The following is a 27,300-nucleotide window of genomic DNA, read 5'->3' as shown; positions in this document are numbered from 1 at the left end:
ATCTGTCCGTGCGTCCCGCTGAGCGCGGATCAACATCCCTGCTCAATTTTTGGCGTGACTTTTTTTTTTTTTTTTTTTTTTTTTTCCCGTATCCCCAGCGCTTTTTGTATCTCATCCGACCGTGCCTCCTGCAGCGGCCGATCAGTGCACCGCGTCTGTGCGTTTGAAAAGTCAAATGGCGTTCCTTGTCTTCTGAGCCCCGCCATGCACCCAAACAATTGATTTCCACCACATGTGAGGTATCTGCGTACTCGGGAAAAATTGCACAATACGTTTTATGGTGCATTTTTTCCTGATACCGTTGTAAAAAGAAAAAAAAAAAAAGCTACCTTGTTGCTGCAAAAATTAAAAAAAAAATTAAAAAAAAATAATTTTCACGGTTCAACGTGATCAACTTTCAGTGGAGCCCCTGGGGGTACAAGGGGCTCACTAAACATCTAGATAAATTCCTTGAGGGGTCTAGTTCCAAAATGGGGTAATTTGTGGGGGAGCTCCACTGTTTAGGCACCATGGGGGGGGTTTCTAAAAACGTGACATGGCGTCCGCTAATGATTCCAATCAATTTTGCTGTCAAATGGTACCCTTCTCTTCTGAGCCCCGCCATGCGCCCAACAATTACTTTCCACCACATATGGGGTATCTGCGTACTCAGGAGAAAATGGACAATACGTTTTATGGTGCATTTTTTCCTGATACCCTTGTGAAAAAAAAAGCTACCTAGTTGAAGCAACAGTTTTGTGGTAAAAAATTTTTTTTTTCTTTTCACGGCTCAACGTTATAAACTTCTGTGAAGCCCCCAGGTGTTCAAAGTGCTCATCAAAAATCTAGAAAAAATATTTGAGGGCTCTAGTTTCCAAAATGGGGTCACTTGTGGGGGAGCTCCATTGTTTAGGCACCTCAGGGGGTCTTCAAACCCGACATGGCGTCCGCTAATGAGTGCAGCTAATTTTGTGTTCAAAAATTCAAATGGCGCTCCTTGCCTTTCGACCTCTGCCATGTGCCCAAACATTTGATTTTTACCCAATATGGGGTATCAGCATACTCAGGAGAAAATGCACAATAAATTGTAGGGTGCACTTTCTCTTTTCTCCCTTGTAAAAATGAAAATTTTATGGCTAAAGTAACATTTTTGTGTTAAAAAGTAAAATTTTCATTTTTCCCTTCCACATTGCTTTGGTTCCTGTGACGCACCTAAAGGGTTAATAAACTTCTTGGATGTGGTTTTGAGCAGTGTGAGGGGTGTAGTTTTTAGAATGGTGTCACTTTTGGGTATTTTCTGTCACCTCGGCCTCTCAGTCACTTCAAATGTGATGTGGTCCCTAAAAAAAATATTTTGTAAATTTTGTTGGAAAAATTAGAAATTGCTGATGAACTTTGACCCCTTCTAACTTCCTAACGAAAAAAAGATTTCTTTCGAAAATTGCGCTGGTGTGAAGTTGACAAGTGGGAAATGTTATTTAGTAACTATTTTGTGTGACATATCTCTCAGATTTATGGGCATAAATTTTCAAAGTTTGAAAATTGCGAAATTTTCCAAGTTTTCGCACAATTTCCTAAATTTTCACAAATAAACGCAAAAAGTATCGGCCTAAATTTACCACTGACATGAAGTACAATATGTCACGAAAAAACAATCTCAGAATCGCCAGGATCCGTTGAAGCGTTCCAGAGTTATAACCTGTCAAAGTGACACTGGTCAGAATTGCAAAAAATGGCCCGGTCATTAGGGTGTTTTAGTGGCCGGGGGTGAAGGGGTTAAGAATGTCACCAAGTTTTCTAGGCATGGAATGAACACGTTTGCAACATATTGCAGCATCTATCTTTCTCCATTCTTCAAGGACAACCTCTTTTAGAGCCTAGATGCTGGAGGGAGAGTGATTGCAACTTGTCCCTTTAGAATTCAACTTAATTGTGTGTTTTGTATCTTTGCCATAGAGCGAGCATGGAGTGATTGGAGCATCTTCTCTCACTATAGAGCAGTACATCTGTGAATTCATGGTACCATCAATGACATGCAGCCCCACATAAGGACACTGCCACCACCATGCGTTTTGAAAAATGTATGGTGGCTAGGGTGAAATGTGGGGCTTTGCGTGCTGCTGGTGTGGTGATCTTGTCTATTTCAAAATGTTATCTTGTGTTCAGTGAGATATTAATATTTTACTGTATTACTTTATCTTGCACACTATATATAGATCCACTGTATTTTTTTTTCTTTTAAACTGTTGTGATTCAGATTTTCATATTTTATTTTTAACCTTATTTTTTCATCCTCAGGGATTTAAATCTGAGCTTGTTTCATGGCTTGTTCTGTATACTGTTCTGTGCAAAACTGTGTTGCGTTATATAGACTGATGTTTTCCTACGAAGCCTGGTCAAAGGTTGAGTGTTACAAGAGGATTAAAGGAACCTGTCATGTATGATATGCACCCAGAACCACGAGCAGTTCTGGGTGCATATTGCTAATCCCTGCCTAACCGTCCCTGTATACACTAGCATAGATAAAGAGATCTTTACAAAAAATATTTCTAAAGATCCTTTATGATATGCTAATGAGCCCAGAGACTAGTTGCAAGAGCGTTAGTTCCCTTGGCTAGTCAGCCCCCTTAGCTTGTAAGCACGCCCCTGTGGGTGTACTAACATGCTTATGAATGGCCAGCGTCAGAGGCATCGTCGCTCATCTCTCTGCTGCCACCACAACTGACGCTGGATTTCGACTCAGTGCGCATGTTCCCCGAACTTCGGTCATGCGCACTATGAAGCTGGGTGTAAGCATCCTGGTTTCAAACTGGTGTAGTGCGTATGACTTGCCTGGACTTCTGATCATGCGCACTGACCCTATGTCTGGCGTCTGAGGCGGTGCAACGGACACAGGTACGCGTGTCACTGCCGATAATGACGCTGGGCAGTGGGCATTGAATAGCATATTAGCATACACCTGTGGGCGTGCTAATATGCTAAGAGGGCAGAATGAGCACAGGAACTAACGCCCTTGCGACTATTCCCTGCGCTCATTAGCATATGATAAAGGATCTTTAGAAATACTTTTCTTTGTCGCTCTATTGGGAGACCCAGACAATTGGGTGTATAGCTACTGCCTCCGGAGGCCACACAAAGTATTACACTTAAAAGTGTAAGGCCCCTCCCCTACTGCCTATACACCCCCCGTGGGATCACGAGTTCCTCAGTTTTCATGCTTTGTGCGAAGGAGGCTAACATCCACGCATAGCTCCACTGTTTAGTCAGCAGCAGCTGCTGACTTTGTCGGATGGAAGAAAAGAGGGCCCATACTAGGGCCCCCAGCATGCTCCCTTCTCACCCCACTTTTGTCGGAGGTGTTTGTTAAGGTTGAGGTACCCATTGCGGGTACGGAGGCTGGAGCCCACATGCTGCTTTCCTTCCCCATCCCCTTAGGGCTCTGGGTGAAGTGGGATCCTATCGGTCTTCAGGCACAGGAGACCGTGCTCCGTCCACAGCCCTGGGGATCTGCTGGACATGGAGCTGAGTATCGTCAGGGACAAGGCCCTGCTACATTAAGGTACTCTGTGTCCCCGTACAAATCGCGCGCACACACACCAGCATTGCTGGGTGTGTTAGTGCGCCGGGGGCAGCAGCGTAGCGCGCTCGTGCTATACTCACTACAGCTTGCTGAGTGAGTTTATGTGTTAGGAACTACCGCGCCGACCGCTGATGGCGGTTTTTACAGCAGCGCTGCGACGCGGCTGGGACTTGTGGTGCGCCGGGGACTTCCGCGCTGGCCGCGCTTATACGGCGGCCGCGCTTATAAATCGAGTCCCCGGCTTTTACGGCCTAGTTCCGTTTCGTTCCCGCCCCCAGGCCTGCCAGTCAGGGGAAGGGCGGGAAGCTGTGCTGAACTTCAGCGCCGAGGGTTGGAGTCTGCTTAGCATACTCCAACCCCCCTCACTGGGCACAGTGGGACGCCAGTTTCCCGCACTTTGTCTGGGGCACGCCCACGGCCCGCCCCTCTTCACAGGACGCTGGCAGCCATTCCTGTTTGCAGTCTCCGTGGAGAAGGGAGACAAGCTCTGGGAGACCCAGACACGAGATTCTGGCGACCACACACCCGCTTGGAGCGGGCGGTAAGCGGCACCTCGGGTGCTGACACCACTTGTGCCGAAGTGTTCATTTGTATATGCTTGTATTCTATACATTGCCCTGTACGGTCGCTATTCTTGGCTATATACCCTCCTAGATTGCTAGACAACATGTCGTCCGCAAAAGGCAAGGGGGCCAAGACACAGGCTTTCTATGCTACCTGTACCATATGTGCGGCTGTTCTACCGGCTGGTGCCACTGACCCCCATTGTGTGCAATGTTCGGCCCCTGTGGCACTTGCTCAGCCGGGGCCTCGGCTAGAGGTGGCCCAAGGAGAACCACCTGTGAACACTGTCCAGGTGACAGGGACGGAATTTGCAGTTTTTGCTGATAGATTGTCTGTGACTATGACTAAAATCCTTGAGACTTTGCAGTCCAGACCGGTACATCAGACCATGGGCACTGTTGATTCAATGCTCCCTGGCCCCCCTCATTTGGAACAAATCCGTGCTCCGGGGGGGTCCCATGCATCCCGGGGTGATGGCTCTGACACGGACGACAGTCCCAGACAGCCTAAGCGAGCTCGCTACGAGCGACCCTCGACTTCATCTCACTGGTCAGGGTCCCAGCAAGAGGACTCTCTATGTGATGAGGCAGAGGTAGCTGATCAGGAGTCTGACCCTGAGACCGCTCTCAATCTGGATACACCTGATGGGGACGCAATAGTGAATGATCTCATAGCGTCCATCAATAAAATGTTGGATATTTCTCCCACAGCTCCTCCAGTGGAGGAGTCAGCTTCACAGCAGGAGAAATTCCATTTCAGGTATCCCAAGCGTAAATTGAGTACTTTTCTGGACCACTCTGACTTTAGAGAGTCAGTCCAGAAACACCACGCTTATCCGGATAAGCGTTTCTCCAAACGTCTTAAGGATACACGTTATCCCTTTCCCCCTGAGGTGGTCAAGAGCTGGACCCAGTGTCCAAAGGTGGATCCCCCAATCTCCAGGCTTGCGGCTAGATCCATAGTGGCAGTGGAAGATGGGGCTTCACTTAAAGATGCCACTGACAGACAGATGGAACTCTGGTTGAAATCCATCTATGAAGCTATCGGCGCGTCGTTTGCTCCAGCATTCGCAGCCGTATGGGCACTCCAAGCTATTTCAGCTGGTCTTGCGCAGGTTGACACTGTCACACGTACATCTGGTCCGCAAGTAGCGTCCTTAACCTCCCAAATGTCTGCATTTGCGTCTTATGCTATTAATGCTGTCCTAGACTCTACGAGCCTTACGGCAGTGGCGTCCGCCAACTCCGTGGTTTTACGCAGAGCCTTGTGGTTAAGGGAATGGAAGGCAGATTCTGCTTCCAAGAAGTGCTTAACCAGTTTGCCATTTTCTGGTGACAGACTGTTTGGTGAAAGATTGGATGAAATCATTAAACAGTCCAAGGGTAAGGACTCATCCTTACCTCAGCCCAGACCAAATAAACCCCAACAGAGAAAGGGACAGTCGAGGTTCCGGTCCTTTCGAGGCTCGGGCAGGTCCCAATTCTCCTCGTCCAAAAGGACTCAAAAGGATCAGAGGAGCTCAGATTCTTGGCGGGCTCAGTCACGCCCAAAGAAAGCAGCCGGAGGAACCGCTACCAAGGCGGCTTCCTCATGACTTTCGGCCTCCTCTCTCCGCATCCTCGGTCGGTGGCAGGCTCTCCCGCTTTGACGACATTTGGCTGCCACATGTCAAAGACCGTTGGGTGAGAGACATTCTGTCTCACGGGTACAGGATAGAGTTCAGTTCTCGTCCTCCAACTCGATTCTTCAGAACTTCTCCGCCTCCCGGCCGAGTCGATGCTCTTCTGCAGGCGGTGTGCTCTTTAAAGGCAGAAGGAGTGGTGATCCCTGTTCCTCTTCAGGAGCAAGGTCACGGCTTTTACTCCAATTTGTTTGTGGTACCAAAAAAGGACGGGTCTTTCCGTCCTGTTCTGGACCTAAAACTGCTCAACAAGCATGTGAAAACCAGGCGGTTCCGGATGGAATCCCTCCGCTCCGTCATCGCCTCAATGTCTCAAGGAGATTTCCTAGCATCAATAGACATCAAAGATGCTTATCTCCATGTGCCGATTGCTCCAGAGCACCAGCGTTTTCTACGCTTCGTTATAGGAGACGAACACCTTCAGTTCGTAGCCCTGCCTTTCGGTTTGGCGACAGCCCCAAGGGTCTTCACCAAAGTCATGGCAGCAGTAGTAGCAGTCCTGCACTCTCAGGGTCACTCTGTGATCCCTTACTTGGACGATCTACTTGTCAAGGCACCCTCTCAAGAGGCATGCCAACACAGCCTGAACGTTGCGCTGGAGACTCTCCAGAGTTTCGGGTGGATCATCAACTTTTCAAAGTCAAATCTCACCCCGACCCAATCGATAACATACCTTGGCATGGAGTTTCATACTCTCTCAGCGATAGTGATGCTTCCGCTGGACAAACAGCGTTCACTACAGACAGGGGTGCAATCTCTCCTTCAGGGCCAGTCGCACCCCTTGAGACGCCTCATGCACTTCTTGGGGAAGATGGTAGCAGCAATGGAGGCAGTCCCTTTCGCGCAGTTTCATCTGCATCCACTACAATGGGACATTCTCCGCCAATGGGACGGGAAGTCGACGTCCCTAGACAGGAACGTCTCCCTTTCTCAGGCGACCAAGGATTCTCTTCATTGGTGGCTTCTTCCCACCTCATTGTCAATAGGAAAGTCTTTCCTACCCCCATCTTGGGCGGTGGTCACAACGGACGCGAGTCTATCAGGGTGGGGAGCAGTTTTTCTCCACCACAGGGCTCAAGGTACGTGGACTCAGCAAGAGTCCACCCTTCAGATCAATGTTCTGGAAATTAGAGCAGTGTACCTTGCCCTACAAGCCTTCCAGCAGTGGCTGGAAGGCAAGCAGATCCGAATTCAGTCGGACAACTCCACAGCGGTGGCATACATCAACCACCAAGGAGGGACACGCAGTCGGCAAGCCTTCCAGGAAGTCCGGCGGATTCTGACGTGGGTGGAAGACACGGCATCCACCATATCCGCAGTTCACATCCCGGGCGTAGAAATCTGGGAAGCAGACTTCCTCAGTCGCCAGGGTATGGACGCAGGGGAATGGTCTCTTCACCCGGACGTGTTTCAGGAAATTTGTCGCCGCTGGGGAATGCCGGACGTCGACCTAATGGCGTCCCGGCACAACAACAAGGTCCCGGCCTTCATGGCACGGTCTCACGATCTCAGAGCTCTGGCGGCGGACGCCTTAGTTCAAGATTGGTCGCAGTTCCGGCTACCTTATGTGTTCCCACCTCTGGCACTGTTGCCCAGAGTGCTACGCAAGATCAGGTCCGACTGCCGCCGCGCCATCCTCGTCGCTCCAGACTGGCCAAGGAGATCGTGGTTCCCGGATCTGTGGCATCTCACGGTAGGACAACCGTGGGCACTACCAGACCGGCCAGACTTGCTGTCTCAAGGGCCGTTTTTCCATCAGAATTCTGCGGCCCTGAGCCTGACTGTGTGGCCATTGAGTCCTGGATCCTAGCGTCTTCAGGATTATCTCAAGAGGTCATTGCCACCATGAGACAGGCTAGGAACCTAACCTCTGCCAAGATCTACCACAGGACGTGGAAGATATTCTTATCTTGGTGCTCTGCTCAGGAAGTTTCTCCCTGGCCATTTGCTTTGCCTACTTTTCTTTCCTTCCTGCAATCCGGGTTGGAAAAAGGTTTGTCGCTCGGCTCCCTTAAGGGACAAGTCTCTGCGCTATCTGTATTTTTTCAGAAGCGCATAGCACGACTTCCTCAGGTACGCACGTTCCTGCAGGGGGTTTGTCATATCGTCCCTCCTTACAAGCGGCCGTTAGAGCCCTGGGATCTGAACAAGGTTCTAATTGCTCTTCAGAAGCCGCCTTTCGAGCCTATGAGGGATGTTTCCCTGTCTCGCCTTTCTCAGAAAGTGGCTTTTCTAGTAGCGGTCACGTCTCTTCGGAGAGTGTCCGAGCTAGCAGCGCTGTCATGCAAATCTCCCTTCCTGGTATTTCACCAGGATAAGGTGGTGCTGCGCCCGATTCCGGAGTTTCTCCCTAAAGTGGTATCCCCTTTTCATCTCAATCAGGATATATCCTTACCTGCTTTGTGTCCTCGTCCAGTTCATCAATGTGAAAAGGATTTGCATATGTTGGATCTGGTGAGAACACTCAGAATCTACATTTCCCGCACGGCTCCTCTGCGCCGCTCGGATGCACTCTTTGTCCTTGTCGCTGGCCAGCGTAAAGGATCGCAAGCTTCCAAATCCACCCTGGCTCGGTGGATCAAGGAACCAATTCTTGAAGCCTACCGTTCTGCTGGGCTTCCGGTTCCCTCAGGGCTAAGAGCCCATTCTACCAGAGCCGTGGGTGCCTCCTGGGCATTACGGCACCAGGCTACGGCTCAGCAGGTGTGCCAGGCGGCTACCTGGTCAAGTCTGCACACTTTTACCAAGCATTATCAGGTGCATACCTATACTTCGGCGGACGCCAGCCTAGGTAGGCGAGTCCTTCAGGCGGCGATTGCCCACCTGTAGAAAAGGGTCGTTTTTACGGCCCTATCATGAGGTATTATTTTACCCACCCAGGGATTGCTTTTGGACATCCCAATTGTCTGGGTCTCCCAATAGAGCGACAAAGAAGAAGGGAATTTTGTTTACTTACCGTAAATTCCTTTTCTTCTAGCTCTAATTGGGAGACCCAGCACCCGCCCCTGTTTTTTTGTATACACATGTTGTTCAGGTTGAATGGTTTCAGTTCTCCGATATTCCTTCGGATTGAATTTACTTAAACCAGTTATTGGCTTTCCTCCTTCTTGCTTTTGCACTAAAACTGAGGAACCCGTGATCCCACGGGGGGTGTATAGGCAGTAGGGGAGGGGCCTTACACTTTTAAGTGTAATACTTTGTGTGGCCTCCGGAGGCAGTAGCTATACACCCAATTGTCTGGGTCTCCCAATTAGAGCTAGAAGAAAAGGAATTTACGGTAAGTAAACAAAATTCCCTTCTTTCTAAAGATCCCTTTATCTATGCTACTACTAGACACAGGGACGTTTAGTCAGGGATTAGAAATGTGCACCCAGGGCTGCTCGTGGTTCTGCGTGTATATTGTACCAGGCTCCCTTTAAGATGGTAGCGACGGGGCCTAGTACAACCCCTTCAAATAACTGATAACTGCATAGTTGTTTGCAAGTTGTGCGCTCCACCTGTTTGAGCTGTGAAGAGGGACAAGTCCAATGAGTTGTAAAATATTCACTAACTTAAGTGAGCAGAGATTGCTTCATTTGTCTCAGGAAGTGAAATCATTAAAATATCACAGTTTGCAAATTTTACAACTTTTTTTTTTACATCCTCTTTTTATTTCCCATGCCCCATGTTCGTGGGTATTACTAAAATTCTGTCTGTTTCTAGTGAGATAAGATGGCGGACCAACGGCAGCGCTCCCTCTCTACATCCGGAGAATCCCTGTATCATGTGTTAGGACTGGACAAGAATGCCACATCTGATGACATCAAAAGATGTTACCGGTGAGTAAGAAACCTTTCATATATGGGTCAGCCCGCAGTGTCCTCAAAAATGTATATGCAGGGCTCTTCTTACTAATCATTGCATAATACCCCACCATATGTTTGTACCACTGTTTAAAGGGAACCTGTCACCAGGTGTTTGCTCCCCCATCTAGGAACAGCATAGCGTAGAGATAGAGACCCTGATTCCAGTGATGTCACTTAGCTGCTTGCTGTCGTTTTGATAAAATCTGTTTTCTCTGCTGCAGATCTAGCAGTTATACAGAACTCTTGAATATGCTGGACTACCTGATAGCACGCCAAGTTGTCCTTTAATAATGGTAATCTACTGCTGATTAAACAGTGATTTTATCAAAACTACACTAAGCAGCCCAGTAAGTGAAACACAACTGTAATTAGGATCTATGCCCCTATGTTATGCTGCTCTCAAATTAGTGTTAAAAGCCTGATGACGGATTCCCACTAAGGCCACCTCCATTTAACGTACGGGCCTGATGTGTTTGTTGAAGAGAGGCTTAATAGTGATTAGCCATAGAGTTCTATGTAATATTTGTGTGTGTGTGTGTGTGTGTGTGTGTAAAAAAAAAAAAAGTTATGAAAAAACGTAAAAGTTCAAATCACCCCTTCATTCGGCCCATTGAAAAGTAAAGGGTTAAAAAAATAAATATACACATTTGGTATTGCTGCGATCAGAAACACCCGTTCTATCAAAAATATATAATCAATCTGATCGGCAAGCAGCGTGGCATCAAAAAAATTCCAAACGCCACAATTACGTTTTTGTGGTCGCCGCATGTTTTGCGAAAAATGCAATAGCATGCGATCAAAACGTAGCATATGCACAGAAATGGTACTATTAAGAACGTCGGCTCGAGACGCAATAAATAAGCCATCACTGATAAGCCATAGATCCCAAAAATGAGAACACTACGGGTTTTGGAAAACGGCGCTAAAAGTGTGCCACTCTTTTTGGATAAACTTGTGATTTTTTTTTAACCCCTTTGATAAAAGTAAACCTATACATGTTTGGTGTCCACAAACTCGTACCGACCTAAGACATCACACCAACACATCAGTTTTATCAAATATTAAACATGGTGAATAAAATATCCCAAAACCTATTGTGCGATCACACTTTTTTTTTTTTTTTTTTTTGCAGTGTTTCCGCACTTTTTTTTGCTGTTTTCCAGTACACTATATGGTAAAACTCATGGTTTCAATTAAAAGTGCAACTTGTCCTGCAAAAAAACAAGCTTTCATATGACCATATTGACTGAAAAATAAAAAAGTTACGGCTCTCAGAAGGGGAGCAAAAAAGAACAAAAAAAAAACAAAAAACGGAAATTGCCCGGGGGTGAAGGTGTTAACCTATTTGGTTGCACACCCGCTGGAATAAATAATTGCAATCAATCGCTTTCTATAACCATCAACTAGCGTCTTACACCTCTCAACAGGAATTTTACATCACTCTTCTTTTGCAAACTGCCCCAGGTATCATTTTTGAAGGCGCCTTCTCTCAACAGCAATTTTAAGATCTCTCCACAAGTGTTCAATGGGATTAAGATCTGGACTCATTGCTGCCACTTCAGAACTCTCCAGCACTTTGTTTCCATCCATTTCAGGACTTCTTTGAAAAATGTTTGGGGTCATTGTCCTGCTGGAAGTTCCATGACTTAGAACGCAAATCCAGCTTTCTGACACTGGGCACTACATTGCGATTCAAAATCCTTTGATAATCTTCAGATTTCATGATGTCTTGCACACAGTCAAGGCACCCCGTGCCAGAGACACCAAATCAACTCCAAAACATTTTTGAACCTCCACCATATTTGACTGCAGGTACTGTGCTCTTTTCTCTTTCGGCCTCATTCCGTTTTCGGTACAGAAGAATGATGTGCTTTACAAAAAATCCTATCTAGGTCTCATCTGTCCAAAAGATGCTTTTCCAGAAGGATTTTGCTTGTTTACATACATTTTGGCAAACCGCAGTTTAGCTTTTTTATGTTGCTGTGTCAGCAGTGGGGTCCTCCTGGGTCTCCTGCCATAGCATTTCTTTTCATTGAAATGTTGATGGATAGTCCATGCTGACATTTATCCATCTTGCAGGACAGCTTGAATTTCTTTGGCGCTTGATTGGGGCTGCTTATCCACCATCATAGCTACAGTGCTATGCAATCTAAATGCCTTGATTGAGGCGCACCATGGACAAATGAACATCAAGATCTCTGGAGATTGTTGTTATTTTTTTAACAATTTTGGTTCCAATGGCACATTGTCTCCAGGCTCTTAAGGTCACAAAGTATTCACAAGACTGGATAAAACTGTAACAAACCCTCAGTTGTGATACATTTTGGGCCTTTACACTTGCTCAGCCCCTGAAACTGAGGTTTAATATTGAATCGGCAGTATATGGAACATATAGAAAAATTGACACACTGCTTTCCCAGGTTCTTATTGGAATATGTTGTTGTATCTTACAGAAAGCTAGCACTGAAATACCATCCAGATAAAAACCCAGATAATCCAGAAGCTTCTGAGAAGTTCAAGGAGATTAACAATGCACACGGTATACTAACAGACGCCACAAAGAGGAATATCTACGACAAGTACGGGTCACTTGGACTCTATGTGGCGGAACAGTTTGGGGAAGAGAATGTCAACACATACTTTGTGCTTTCCAGCTGGTGGGCAAAGGTAAGTAATGGGGGAGGAAGAGCGACAACAAATATGTAGCGGTTTTTTAAGCACACCTTCACTTTTGTTCTCCTTTGCGACCTGACCATCAGGCATGGTGCGATGTTTTTTCACACGGTGGTGAAGCTGCTTCACTCGGAGACTTTTGTGCACAGGTCCAGTTAATTATAATTGGACTTGCATAGAATGCTATACTACCAAAGAGGCAGGAGCATCATACCTGTTCAGATTGCAGAACAATAGTGTAGATACGCTGCCACATAACTGCAATGTGCAAGCTATAGCCCGTGATCTCCTAATTTATTTTTTTTTAATCATTCTGGATGGACGGCCCCTTTTTAATACATAAAGTTTACTTGCCTTACCGATCTTTCACTGCTACTTTGCCTGGGCTCCCTGTGGGCCTCTATACCTATTATTTTGACTGGACAGACCTGAGACCACTGCAGCAAATCACTGCATTAGTCAGTCACCTGCCCGATTGACCAGAACAGAAAGCACGAAGGCCAAAGTGGCAACCACACAATTCATGAAGAGCAGTGGCGTGTACTTTCCTTTTCTTATTTTTAAGCATTCTGGGTGTTTTGGGGTTTTTTATTCAGTGGTGAGCAATTTCTTGAAACTCCATATACAGCTGGAGTGCCTGTTCTTTCCCAGGTTTTCTATTTTGTATAGCAGCAGTCTGGTCTTTTCAGGCTTCCTTTGAGAGCTACATATAGGAGAGATCTCTGCAGTGCTATGTATAGCTAAGGTTCTAGGTCTTCCTGAGCTCTTCACATTGAGGACTGTATAGCTGGAGTTCTAGGTCTTCCTGAGCTCTTCACGATGAGGACTATGTATAGCTGGGGTTCTAGGTCTTCCTGAGCTCTTCACAGTGAGGACTATAGCTGGAGTTCTAGGTCTTCCTGAGCTCTTCACATTGAGCACTATGTATAGCTGGGGTTCTAGGTCTTCCTGAGCTCTTCACATTGAGGACTATGTATAGCTGGGGGTCTAGGTCTTCCTGAGCTCTTCACATTGAGCACTATGTATAGCTGAGGTGTTCTAGGTCTTCCTGAGCTCTTCACATTGAGGACTATAGCTGGAAGTCTAGGTCTTCATGAGCTCTTGACATTGAGCACTATGTATAGCTGAGGTTCTAGGTCTTCCTGAGCTCTTCACATTGAGCACTATATGTATAGCTGAGGTTCTAGGTCTTCCTGAGCTCGTCACATTGAGGGCTATGTATAGCTGGAGTTCTAGGTCTTCCTGAGCTCTTCACATTGAGGACTATAGCTGAGGTTCTAGGTCTTCCTGAACTCTTCACATTGAGGACTATAGCTGGGGGTCTAGGTCTTCCTGAGCTCGTCAGATTGAGCACTATGTATAGCTGGGGGTCTAGGTCTTCCTGAGCTCTTCACATTGAGCACTATGTATAGCTGAGGTTCTAGGTCTTCCTGAGCTCGTCACATTGAGGGCTATGTATAGCTGGGGGTCTAGGTCTTCCTGAGCTCTTCATGTGAGGACTATGTCTACCTGCAGTCTCTCATCTTCACCTCCCATATACTGATATGCTGAGTGCATTAGTCCTCAAGTCGCTCTGCAGCCTGTCAGGAGAATGAATCAAGACATGAAGTTCAATTTTCCAGCATCAGATAAATGGCCTATTTAGATGGTTTTGCTCCAAATTTCAACCTTTTGATGTTTTGCGCTTCTCTGGTCACTTATCTATAGTAACAGAATGGATGGCGTTTAGTGAGTGGGAGTCTCCATCAATAGAAAATTAGTGCAAATGATGGAGCAGCACCAGCTCATAGCTCAGCAAGATTTTTTTTAGGTTTTCTCGTCTTAAAGTTTCCCCTGCACCTTACTCCATCCCTGTGCTGCTGTTTATGACTTGTCGTATGAAGTGCCAGTGGTATACACCATGATGTGTATTGTGCGGCTGTGCATGCGATCCCAGGACTGCGGTGTATAACTATTCCTTGTCTTCCCAGGCTCTCTTCATGTTTTGTGGCCTCATCACCGGATGTTACTGCTGCTGCTGTCTCTGCTGTTGCTGTAATTGCTGTTGTGGAAAATGTAAACCACGGCCCCCTGAAGGGGAGGAAACGGACTTTTACGTGTCTCCCGAAGACCTGGAGGCACAAATGCAGTCTGACGAGAGGGGTGAGTGATGGCAAAATAAAAAGGCGTTGCAATTTTAATTCCTGCCAGTTATGTTCGTATGTCTACAAGTCACACAAGTAACATTCAGGCACTGCCGTTTGCACATCTGCCATATAGTGCTCTAATAAGCACATCTTGCAGCGAGATCCGGGCAAGTATACACTGTGCCCTATACACTAATGAATATTGATTCAGGACACAGAATTGCTGCTTTGTGCAGAATGCGCTCTTCTTTTAATCTTCGTAATTGCCGTTTAGTATCAGTTGTGACAATACCATAAAATTCTCTGAGGTGTTCATCACTTTTGATCATTCAGAATCTGTTTAATGAGAAGCCTGGAAAAGGTTAGGAAGACATTTGCAAAATCATGCACAAGTCAAATGGTGAGCGCTGTGATCATTATGTGGGTTTTCGCGAGATCTTTATTTAGGAGGGGGCTTCCTTCTGCTTGCTGGTGGTGGAGGGGCGGTGGCAATGCACTCTTGGATGATTGACAGTTCATCAGCATGGTTGAGCTGTGCATTCTCCGATGGTGCAAGTAGTGGCAGCCTTGTCCTGTGCAGCCCCAGAGGAGCAGAGTGACGCTGACCCTATTTAGTAATCTGCTTTAGGCCGGTTTCGCATCTCCGGTATTTTGCCGATCCGGCACACATGCCGTACAGTTACATTCATTTACAGTGGAAGCGCGACACCATGCGGTTTTGTGCTGCATGCACAACGGCATTTGTCCGCATGGTGTCGCGCTTCCACTGTAAATGACTGTACTGCGTGTGTGCCAGATTCGGCTTCCGGCAAAATACCAGAGATGTGAACCTGCCCTTAGAGCAGCGCTTCCAAGCTGTGTACCAAAGAGTTTGTAAGTGCTGCACTCATTTCCTAGGAAACTGGCCACCTCTGATAGACTGCATCAGTGACTGGTAACCTAAGCAAGGAGTAAACTAGAGTTAAATCTTGAGATCGAATTATAGTTTTAATATTTGGTAAATTTCTATGAATTTATTCCCATATACCCAAATGTTTCAGGATTGCTCATGTGGTTGCCTCTGCTTGTAGCCCTAACCAAAGACATACAGATAGGGACTCTAGATTGTGAGCCCCAATGGGGACAGTGTTGCCAATGTATGTAAAGCGATGTGGAATTAATAGTGCTATATAAATGAATAAAATTATTATTATTATTATTATTATTATTATTATTATTATTATTATTATTATTATTATTAATAACTATAAGAAGAAATAATCTTTAAATGTCACTTTTCTATGTCAGATGCTGCTGATATCCCAGTGATGGTACAACCCAGCTCAGCCACGGAGACCACACAGCTCACCAGCGACTCCCATGCCAGCTATCGCACCGACGGATTCAATTGAACGCGTGCTGGACCCCCAGGTCAACTAGGATTAGAGAGGAGGGGGAGAACTGATCTCAACCAACAGCCCTCTGTGTAACCATGCCCCCACCCTTTCATCTGACCAGCTATTATCTTGTCCCCTCGGTGCGGTGATTGAACATCCGGGGTGTAAAGCGCATGCTCACCACTCCCCTTCCCCCACCCTCCCCATCCCCCACCTTTCTTTTCATGATCAAATCTTTTTAATTTATTTTTATTTTTCGTTGTCTAGTTTTTAATGGGTATATTTTTGTATGGGGACCTGTTACTTCCGCACCCCTCCCTTCTTAACCCTTTGTTACCCTCAGTCTCAGAGCGTGTGCCGGATCCAGCCCTCCGTCACCATCTCGGGATACATTGTGTCATATTCCAGGTCCGCGTGACGGGGGCGGGAAGCGATCTTTTAGTACAGATCCTTTCCTGTTATTTTTCCTGTGTCCCCCTCCTAGATGAATTTTGATTCAGTGTGCGTCACATTGTAGTCTGAGTGCGTATTTCTGCAGGGGCGGGCCTGCTGTGTGTGAGTGACAGGGACGCTGCCCAATCAGCTGCTCTCTCCTGGCTTAGAGGGCGTTTTTCAGAAGACGATCGCTCCGTTTCTGTAATGGTTTTTTGTTTTGCTTATTGTTTACTGTTGAACAGTGGAATAGGATTAACTGTGTACACTCCTTGGGGGAGGGGGGTATGAATTATGGGGGGGGGGAGAAATAGTCCTAAAGAAAAAAAAAAAAAGATTTCACATTTTTGGTGTCTAGCCAGACTGGCTTGCAAAGTCTCCTTAAGGAGAATAGTGTTCCCCCGTGGAATTTTAGGGGCATTGCAGCTATAAGTCCCCTTACCTGGCAGCCAGACTGGCTTGCAAAGTCTCCTTAAGGAGAATAGTGTTCCCCCGTGGTCCCCACATAGCTTTCTCATGAGCCAGATCAGACACCCCCATACTTTGCACTGACGAGGGGCAAGCACCCCGAAACACCGTGTCTGCAAATTGGGATTCTGATCTGGCTTATATATCCTGAGTCATATTGCAAAGGATTGTCGAAAATCCACTTGTGACTTTTAGGATCGCTACTTCCAATAGGTGGCGCTGTGCTAGAGTTTGTCTCCTTTACTGGAGAGACAATTAGAAAACTTTAGTAAATTTGCACTTAAATTTTTGAGGTGCAATACACCTCTATGCCCTGAAGGTGGTGCTGTGTCTCTAGCAGTGAATGCATTATAGCCCATTCCCCTACTTGTCCTGTGTAAGTGATTTCACCCCCAGCAATGGGAATACTTTGTTTAAATCAGTAGTAAGTAAGGGGCAGTGAATTTGTTTGACATCTTAATGGAAAAGGGGAGTAGGATATCTGTTATATTGGAGGTTCCTGGTATCTCTAACTCACTAAACTGTGGAGTGACGGCAGTGCTCAACCCCCCGGCATATTGCTGGCATAGGAAGCCGGCGCCATATTTATTTGTATATAAAGTCAGTAGTACTCTGCAGCGCTGTATTTATCTGTATATAGTGTCACTAGTATACACAGCGCTGTATGGTGCCTGGTGCTGGGAGAGAACTTGTCACTATGCCAAAGATATGTGAGCCCCCCTCCGCCAATGGATGATTGCTGGTCCTAGTGCACATAGTGCTGTGACAATCTAGTATCTGCAGCACTGCACAGCAGAGCCTCGCCCATCACCCTTAGAGCCCTCAGACTGTCTCTACTAAATGAACATCCTAATAAACATTGACTTGTTTCTAAATTTCCAAGCTCTCCTTGCACCCATGGCCTATACAGTGGGCACTCGCGGCCGTAGTTCATATAGGGTCAGATGTACGGAGCGCCCGGTGGTCTGTCTTGGATGCAGCGTATCCTATAGCCGTTATGCATTCGCTATGAATGCTCGCGCTTTTTCTACTTTCTCCTCCTTACGCTTCCACTATCCCTATGTGTAGTACCAGCCAAGCTGAGCGCAGCGCAAACCATATGTGCCGTGGGTCCAGAGAAGGCGCCAGATCAATATATTTGCCTATGATTATTTTCTTGTCTATTTTTTGCTTTTACTTGCAGGGTGTAAGCATAGACAATGTAATGTTTGACCAGCCATCCTCAGACTATTCGAATAGCAAAGGGGCGGACCAGGTATATGTCAGTGATACGGATTACTGACTGACATTACATCAACTCTCCACTAGATGGCGATGCGACCTGCACAATGCCTTGTCCTGATGCTTTTTCTTAGGATATACATATGGTAAAATATTTATTGCTCCTCTGTTTAAAAATAATAAATGTAAACCACAAGAAGAAAAGTCAGATTTGCGTGTCCTTACAGGGACTTGTGCTCCTGGCTTTCCTTACCACTTGATGACACTGCAATTGCCTTTATTGATAAAGGTCTCACTCATTTACACTGTTTCACTCTTATAATACTGATCTTAGTGCACGACGTCCCCCTCCATTCATTTATAGCCAAATCTGCACCCTTTGTTCTTCTAGCCAAAATCAGCAACCAGAAAGGTATCGGGACAGCAGCTGAATTGTGAATGCTGCTCTGGAAAAGACTACAGTGGAAGATATGTCAGTGAGCCAAGTAACTTTTAGCCATGCCCTTGCCATTTCATAATCCGTATCACGCATAGATCTGCAGAAGCCCCTTATGAAGCCAAACTGATCATTTACATAGATTCTGTTCTGAATGTTCCTATATTTTTCGCTCTCCTGTATTGTTATAAGAGAAGTTTCCACTGTCCTCGATCTGCCAGGAGTAAACGTTGCAAGTGTTGGCGTCTGCGAATCGATGTGTCTAGTACCTGGGGGGCGGGGGGCTGGGTTGGGGGTCGGGGTAACGTTGAGGTCCCTCTGAACATTTGCAGGGGAGAAATTCATGTTTTGTTTGTAGCATGTCATTATGTATGTTTGAATATTACCTAACGTGAATCCATGCCAGAAGGATGTTAAGTTATCTGAACCACTACTGTAAAATAAATGTTTCGGTGCAGGAGTCTCGAGTGGGTGCTTTGTGTTTGGTTGAATCATCACTGATCTCTATCTATATATTATTGTGCAATCAATAATAGCATTGTTCTAAACATAATCACTAATCTTTATCACATTTTCCCAATTACTCATATAATATATTCTTGTACATTGGGGCAGTATTATAGTAGTTCTATTGTCATATATAAGGGGCAGTATTAAAGTAGTTATATTCTTGTACATAGGAGACAATATTAGGTATATTCTTGTATATAGAAACAGTATTATATTAGGTATATTCTTGTATATAGAAGCAGTATTATAGTAGTTATATTCTTGCACATAGGGGCAGTATTATAGTAATTATATTCTTGCACATAGCAGTATTAGGCTATGTGCGCACGTTGCGTACTAGCCCTGCAGAAATTTCTGCAGCGATCTGAAGAGCACATGTGCGCTTTAAATCGCTGCAGAAATGTCCGTAGTGAAAAAAAAAAGCCGATTCCATGCGCTCTGCCTGCAGCTCCTGCCATAGACAGAGCGGGGGCTGCCGGCAAAGCGCACGGAAGAAGTGACATGTCACTTCTTAGAACGCAGCGCTTCGGCAGAAGCCGAAGCGCTGCGCTCTAAAACGCCACGTGCGCACGGCCCCTGCACAATCTCCATAGACTGTGCAGGGGACGCAGGACGCATGCAGTTACGCTGCGCTACAAAGCGCAGCGTAACTGCATGTATTTACGCAACGTGCGCACATAGCCTTATAGTAGTTATATACTTGCACATAGGAGCAGTATTATAGTAGTATATATCCTTGTACATAGGAGCAATATTATAGAAATTATATTCTTGTACATAGGAGCAGTATTATAGTAGTTATATTCTTGTAGATAGGGAGCAGTATTATAGTAGTTATATTCTTGCACATAGGGGCAGTATTATGGGAAGTATAATCATGGCACATGGGGATTATATTAGTGATATTATAGAATTGCAGTAGTTATATTCTCCTTACAGACATTCTTTCTCCCAGGGTTCAACAGTGTAATGTATGAGATTTTGTGTCTGAGCAGGAGATATGTAGGCGGATTTGGCACAGACACAGTGAATATTTAATAAACATATTTAGCAACAGATGCTACAAGTGTACAACAAATGGGCTAAGATCCTCTTTTCAGTCTGAAGTTATTAGAAGACACTTGGCCGTCTTTGCTGGAGACAATACTCTGCACTGCCTCACTTTTTGCCTTTCATCAAATCTCTTCAGATACGTGCCCATGAGTTTTGCAGATTTGCAGCTCGTCACTTCTTTCAGCATTTTTTGCAGCATTTTTCATCCATTCTAATAGCTGATAAAAAAACATGAATAAAACGCATCAAAAATGCACTTTTTTTTTAACAGCATTTTTCCTGCTAAAGAAAAATGTTTGCATCAAATGCTCAACATATGCACATATTAGAGTACTGTATATAACTCAGGATCAATACAGGATAAGTAATGTAATACATTGACACCACCAGCAGAATAGTGATCGCCGCTCTGGAGTATAATATATGATGTAACTCAGGATTAGTGAGTGCGGGATAAGTAATGTAATGTACCGTGGGTACGGAAAGTATTCAGACCCCTTTAAATTTTTCACTCATTTTCAGTGCAGCCATTTGGTAAATTCAAAAACTATTTTTTTCTCATTAATGTACACTCTGTACCCCATCTTGACAGAAATGTAGAATTTTTTGCAAATTTATTAAACAAGAAAAGCTGAAATATCACATGGCCATAAGTATTCAGACCCCTTGCTCAGAATTGAGTAGAAGCACCCTGCTTTTGAGCTAGCACAGCCATAAGTCTTCTTGGGAATGATGCAACATGTTTTTCATACCTGGATTTGTAGATCTTCTGCCATTCTTCCTTGCAGATCCTCTCCAGTTCCGTCAGGTTGGATGGTGAATGTTAGTGGACAGCCATTTTCAGGTCTCTCCAGAGATGCTCAATTGGGTTTAGGTCAGGGCTCTGGCTGGGCCAGTCAAGAATGGTCACAGAGTTGTTCTGAAGCCACTCCTTTGTTATTTTATCTGTGTGATTAGGGTCATTGTCTTGTTGGAAGATGAACCTTTGGCCAAGTCTGAGCCAAAGACAGAGCACTCTAGAAGAGGTTTTCATCAAGGATATCTCTGTACTTGGCCGCATTCGTCTTTCCTCCAAATGCAACCAGTCGTCCTGTCCCTGCAGCTGAAAAAACACCCCCATAGCATGATGCTGACACCTCCATGTTTCACTGTTGGGATTGTATTGGGCAGGTGATGAGCAGTGCCTTGTTTTCTCCATACATACTGCTTAGAATTATCAGCAAAAAGTTCTATCTTTGTCTCATCAGACCAGAGAATATTATTTCTCATAATCTGGGAGCCCTTCGTGTGTGTTTTTTTGTTTTTTTTTTGCAAACTCTATGCAGGCTTTCCTATGTCTTGTACTGAGGAGAGGCTTCAGTTGGGCCTCTCTGCCATAAAGGCCCGACTGGTGGAGGCTGCAGTGATAGTTGACTTTGTGGAGCTTTCTCTCATCTCCCTAGTGCATCTCTGGAGCTCAGCCACCGTGATCTTGGGGTTCTTCTTTACCTCTCTCACCAAGGCTCTTCTCCCACGATTGCTCAGTTTGGCTGGACGGCCAGGTCTAGGAAGAGTTCTGGTGGTCCTAAACTTCTTCCATTTAAGAATCATCGAGGCCACTATGCTCTTAGTAACATTGAGTACTGCAGAAATTCTTTTTGTAACCCTGGCCAGATCTGTGCCTTGCCACAATTCTCTGAGCTCCTTGGGCAGTTCCTTTGATCTCATGATTCTCATTTGGTCTGACATGCACTGTGAGCTGTGAGGTCTTATATAGACAGGTATGTGCCTTTCCAGATCAAGTGTTATCAGCTTAATAAAACACAGCTGGACTCCAATGAAGGAGTAGAACCATCTCAAGGAGGATCACAAGGAAATAAACAGCATGTGACTTAAATGAGTGTCTGAGCAAAGGGTCTGAATACTTATGACCATGTGATGTTTGTTTTTCTTGTTTAATAAATTAGCAAAAATTTCTACATTTGTTATTTCTGTCAAAATGGGGTGCAGAGTGTGTATTGAGAAAAAAAATGAACTTTTTCGGAATTTACCAAATGGCTGCAATTAAACAAATAGTGAAACATGTAAAGGGGTCTCTGAATACTTTCAGTACCCACTGTATATCTACAGTGACTAATACAGCAGAGCAGTGAGTGCAGCTCTGGGTATAATACACAAGGTAACTCAGGATCAGTACAGTATAAGTAATGTCATGTATGTACATACTGACTCCTCCTGCAGAACAGTGAGTGCAGTGCTGGAGTATGATACATGATGTAACTCAGGATCAGTACAGGATAAGTAATGTAATTTATGGTACACAGCGATGCCACCAGCAGAATAGTGAGTGCAGCTCTGGAGTATAATACTGACTGTAGCTCATGATCAGTACAAGATAAGTAATGTATAGACTTGGTTCATAATTGTAACAAATAGGATAGAAAATACAGCTGGATAGTCACTTTATAACTCACACATTGATTTAATCAGTGTCAAATATTGACAGTACAGTGACACACAGCTTGATCAATCTTCTACTTCCCTACAGCCTCCAGGACATGCTTGTTGTTGAGAACTTTTAGAGCGATTTTTCTCCTCTTTAGACATGTCAAATACCTTCCTGAGCAGATGGAAAGTGAAGCCCATGAAGGTGATTTATCATTACGTCTTTTGGATGGGTGCATTTTCTGGTGCAGTGAATCTCTCCAGTAAAGTGGTTGCTCGTTTTTTTAGCCGTAACTTTTTCATTTAGTGGTAAACTTTTTTTTTTTATATATATATTGCACACTACATCTGATGACTGTTGTTACACCCAGTGTGAGCCATTCAAACACTGCAAGCACAGTGCATATCTCAGGACAACGATGCTCACGCAAGTGGTTTGCATTCGTAAAGCACCCGAAGTTGGTTTTCTTGGAAACGTTTGCGTTCGTACCGAACTTCAAGTTCGCTCATCTCTAGTTTATTCTCAAATGAAAGGTCACTGGTTCAAATTGAGAAACGGCCATGAAGAAGATTGCCCACGAAGATGATTTTTCATCCAGCTCATCAATTAGTGATCTCTCGGCTGAGAAAATTGCCAAACTGCATCATGTGAGCACCATGACAGATGGAAGAATATGAAAGTAAGCCCGTCCATCTATTCAAAAGCCTCCTACAGACACTAAGCTAAAACTGAGGTTGCCTGGCTCGGAGGAGGAGCTTATGTCTTTTGCATCTACTTAGCGTCCTGCTATGGATAAGCAGCATAACACCCCATGGTCCTGTGTCCCCCAATGAGGCGTCAGAGAAAATAAGATAACACAGCCTCCGATCCCAAAAAAATGAGACTTTTATGAGTGTCGGAAAATGGCGACAAAAGTGCTATTTTTTGGGGGGGGGGGACAAACTTCTGAATTTTCTTTTCACCCCTTAGATAAAGGTAAACATATGTTTGGTATTTGCGAACTCATACTGACACATCAGTTTTCAAATGTAGTGAACAAAAAAAACATTGTGGAATTTCACTTTTTGTTTTTTACAATTTCTCCACATTAGGAGTTTTTGTCCTTTTTTTCCAGTACACTGGAACCTTGGTTAACGAGAACAATCAATTCTGGGAGTGTGCTTGTTAACCAAGTTACTCGTTCAGCAATGCAAGATTTCCCATAGGAAATCATTGCAATGCAGACAATTCGTTCCACAACTTGTTAAATGTCCCATCCTGGTCCCCTATTGTGTCATTCCATACACGCACAAGCACGCACAAGCTCACACAATCACGCACGCACATATTATGCTCACCTTACCTTCCGTTCCATCGCCGGTCTCCTGGGACTTGCTGTTCTCCGATACGAACTGTGTATCGGGTTACCATAACGAAGAGGGAGCAACTTCCGCTGCCAAAGCGCTGATGTCAAAGGCAGGAGACGCTTGCCTCTGATTGGCCAGCGCGCTGCCTTTGAGTAGCGGTGACAGAGGAAGTTCCTGCTTCGTCGCTATGGTTGCCGATGCACAGCCTGGAGTTGAGCGGCGAACTACAGGACCCAGGAGGCCGGCGATGGAACTGAAGGTACACATATTATGCTCACCTTACCTTCCGTTCCATCGCCGGCCTCCTTGGTCTTGTAGTTCGCCGCTACTACAAGAACTATGAGGCCGGCGGTGGAACGGAAGGTAAGGTGAGCATAATACTGTGTGTGTTTTTGTGCATGCTTGTGTGTGTTTCTGTGGACTGCAAGTGCGGGTCAGAGCGTGGGGGATGTACGGAACCGGAAGTGTGTGCGGTGAGTATATTGCTCGTACAGCAAAGCTTTCTCGTAAACAGAGTTACAAGTTTACAGAAAGCTTTGTTTGTTAAGCGAAATTCTCGTTAAGTGGGTTACTCGTTAAGCGAGGTTCCACTGTACATTATATGGTAAAATGAATGGTGTAATTCAAACGTACAACTCGTCCCACAAAAAATAAGCCCTCATATGGCAATATTGACAGAAAAATAAGTTATGACTCTTAGTAGAAGGGGAGGTAAAAACAAAAATGGAAAATCGCCTGGTGGTGAAGGGGATAATAGATCACAGATGTCAATCCAAGCACCATGTGACGCACATTACACAAGTCTGGAATGGTGGCCTGAAAAAAGATGAAGAAGCCTCAACTTCAATATCCATAAAAGAAGTGTTGACTCGAGTTTGCAAAAAAGTACGAAAAGTGGACAGCAGAAGATTGAAAACGGGTGACTTAGAGCAATCAGACAAAAGGATCTCGAAGAAAGGAGGGGAAAAAGAGGCTAATGCAGTGAGAACGTGAAGGAACTGTCAAGTTCGGTGGAGGAAGCCTGATGATATGAACTTGTTTTACAGCCAAAGGCGTTGGATACTTGACCAGGATCGATGGTGGTCTCAGTGCTGAGCTATATGTGAGTATCCTACAAGTGGCGTTACTTTGTACACTCGAGCACTATGGGTATGAAAAGAATGACATAGTGTTCCAGCAGGACAACAACATGAAGGGTACGTTGAGATTGACAAAGATATGGTTCAGTGACTATGAAGTAGAGGTGCTGGATTAGCCCCCACAGTCCCCAGACCTTAACATAGTCAAATACTTGTGGGTAGAGTTGAAGAAAAAGCTGTATATATACCCAAGTGAGTCGAGCAGTATACACCAATATTGGGAATATAAGAGACATGAATCATATTTTGGTCGAGACATTCTTGACTCTGATCGAGATCATGCTCAGAAGGTTTCAGACAGTGTTGAAAGCCAAAGGTGGATTTACAAAATACTAATAAAATAATGGCAAGGTTTTAGGAGCAAAATGGTAACAATGCAGTGATATGACAAGAATCTGCATAACTAATCATATGCTAAATAGTTTCAGTCAAATTTATGTATGAGAGAGCCAAAAATGATAGTCTCGTGCTCAAAGCTGTAGTGGATGGTGAGATATGGAGCCTGTACAGTGTCAATTTTCATATATCAATGTCAAACATCAGAAATACCCTGTTTGACAAGTGACACCTGTCATTTGTGTCATGTTGGGTTTTTTTTTGTGTTTTTGTTTTGTTTTAAATTATGCTGTTAGCACACAAACTCCAGTAAGGCTGGTTTCACACTACGTCTTTTTAACATCCGTCCTTAACGTTATTTTAGCGGACAAGCGGATCCAGTGCAAATGCGTTTTCATTTCAATGCATTTGCAATGGACTCGCGTTAACATCCGTTCACCTGCGTTTGCCTGCGTTATAGTGCGGATCCGGTGACTTGCAGTTTTTTAACATGTTTCAAAAACGCTACTTGTAGCGTTTTTGAGCTCCGTCCAAATACTGCAAATTGCTGGATCCTGACTATAACGCACGCAAACGCAGGTGAACGCTGGCGTGCTGATAGACAGGATCCTGCTTTTGTACTGAGCATGCCCAGAAAGTACTGAGCATGCCCAGAACCAGTCTCGCGTGATCTGTCTATCTCTCTACTCCCTCCCTCACCCCCTCTCTCTCTATCTCTGTCTTTCCCCCTTCCTCTCTCTCCCACCTGAGAGCTGCGGACACTCGTAACCAAGGTAAATATCGCGTAACCACTTCTCTTAGTTACCCGATGTTTACGTTGGTTACGTGTGCAGACAGCCCGGCTCCTAGCAGCTGCAGACACTCGTAACCAAGATAAATATCGGGTATCCAAGGCCGATGTTTACCTTGGTTACCAGCGTCTGCAGCTGTCAGAAGCCTCCTCCCAGTCTAGTTCCCCTCACTCCCGATCACATGACTCCAGTGCCCGCCCCTAAACATCCAGTGCAGGATCCTGCAAAATAACATATGCGTTTGCATACGTTATTTGCTGTAAAAGCAGGATCCGTACTTCCGCTAAAAAAACGTTTTCAGCGGATGTTAAAAAGACGTAGTGTGAAACTGGCCTAATGTGTGAAGTAACATATCACACGTCAGAATGACTTTTAGACACACTTACCGTAATCTCATGACCAAGGAAAATCAGTGTCCAGTAACACTAGCTTGTAGATGAGTGGTAAGACACAGTATGGGAAGTCTCCTAATGTAACTTTCTGGATTCAAGTTCCAAAAGCAGAATTTGTTTATTTTTTTTATTTATGCTGGCTAGCACACAAACTCTAGTGATGTTTCACTTTTCATAAATTGGGTGGGAGGCATTCATTTACTAGACCGCTATTTCCAAGTGACTATACACTTGCATAATTTCTTAGGAAAGGATGTAATGATCAAATTACTTTATTGTAAACTTTTGTTTGTATCCACTCAAGAACTGGCTGCAAACTCATGGCCATAGGGTTCTCACTAGTCCACTGCCCACTAGGCATGGGCCTTCTCTAGCAACAAAAAGACCCTTTCCTAAGAAATTATGCTAAATTTACAGTCATTTGGAAATGGATATTTTGAAAATTAATGCCTCCTGGCCAATTTTGTTTTGGTTATATGATTTGTCATGTAAATACACAGCATGTCTGAAACTTTTTCTTAATATCTGACATTCTGACATGTTAAGAGTGAAACATCACAGGCGTTTGTGTGCTAGCCAGCATCATTAAAAAAAATTCTGAAAGCTACATTCTTAGGCTGCTTTCACACATCCGGTTTGAGCCGTGCGGCTCAATCCGGCTGTGAAACCTATGCAACGGATGCGGTGAAAACACCGCATCCTTTGCATAAGTTTTGTACATGCGGCACGTCCGGGTTTTGCCGCTTGCGGCATGCTACTGAGCATGCGCAGTGGCAAAAATCGCATGCGGCGGCCGGATGCGGTTTTTACCGCATCGCGCCGCATCCGGCATCCATAGGGATGCATTGAGAAAAGCGCTGCATCAGCCGGATGCGGCGCGATGCGGTTTTTTTTGCCGCACAAAAAAACGTGCCAGGCAACGTTCCA

At 45.1% G+C, this 27,300-nt stretch overlaps 1 protein-coding gene across 1 annotated transcript in view; it reads left to right on the top strand.

Annotated features, from left to right (window-relative positions):
• The window catches only part of DNAJC5 (DnaJ heat shock protein family (Hsp40) member C5), a 51,793-nt gene extending 35,032 nt beyond the window's left edge, over positions 1-16,761 (top strand). Inside the window, exons 2-5 of the mRNA XM_075347802.1 lie at positions 9,507-9,622; positions 12,103-12,316; positions 14,293-14,464; positions 15,736-16,761. Of these exons, the coding sequence (XP_075203917.1) occupies positions 9,516-9,622; positions 12,103-12,316; positions 14,293-14,464; positions 15,736-15,839 (597 nt within the window). The 5' untranslated portion in view covers positions 9,507-9,515 and the 3' untranslated portion in view covers positions 15,840-16,761. The remainder of the gene's footprint in view (positions 1-9,506; positions 9,623-12,102; positions 12,317-14,292; positions 14,465-15,735) is intronic.
• The last annotated feature ends 10,539 nt before the right edge of the window (positions 16,762-27,300 follow it).

This window comes from Anomaloglossus baeobatrachus, chromosome 5 (assembly GCF_048569485.1).
Source record: "Anomaloglossus baeobatrachus isolate aAnoBae1 chromosome 5, aAnoBae1.hap1, whole genome shotgun sequence".
NCBI lineage: Eukaryota > Metazoa > Chordata > Amphibia > Anura > Aromobatidae > Anomaloglossus > Anomaloglossus baeobatrachus.
The sequence above is the reverse complement of the archived record's forward strand: the minus strand, read 5'-3'. Positions and strand labels throughout refer to the sequence as shown.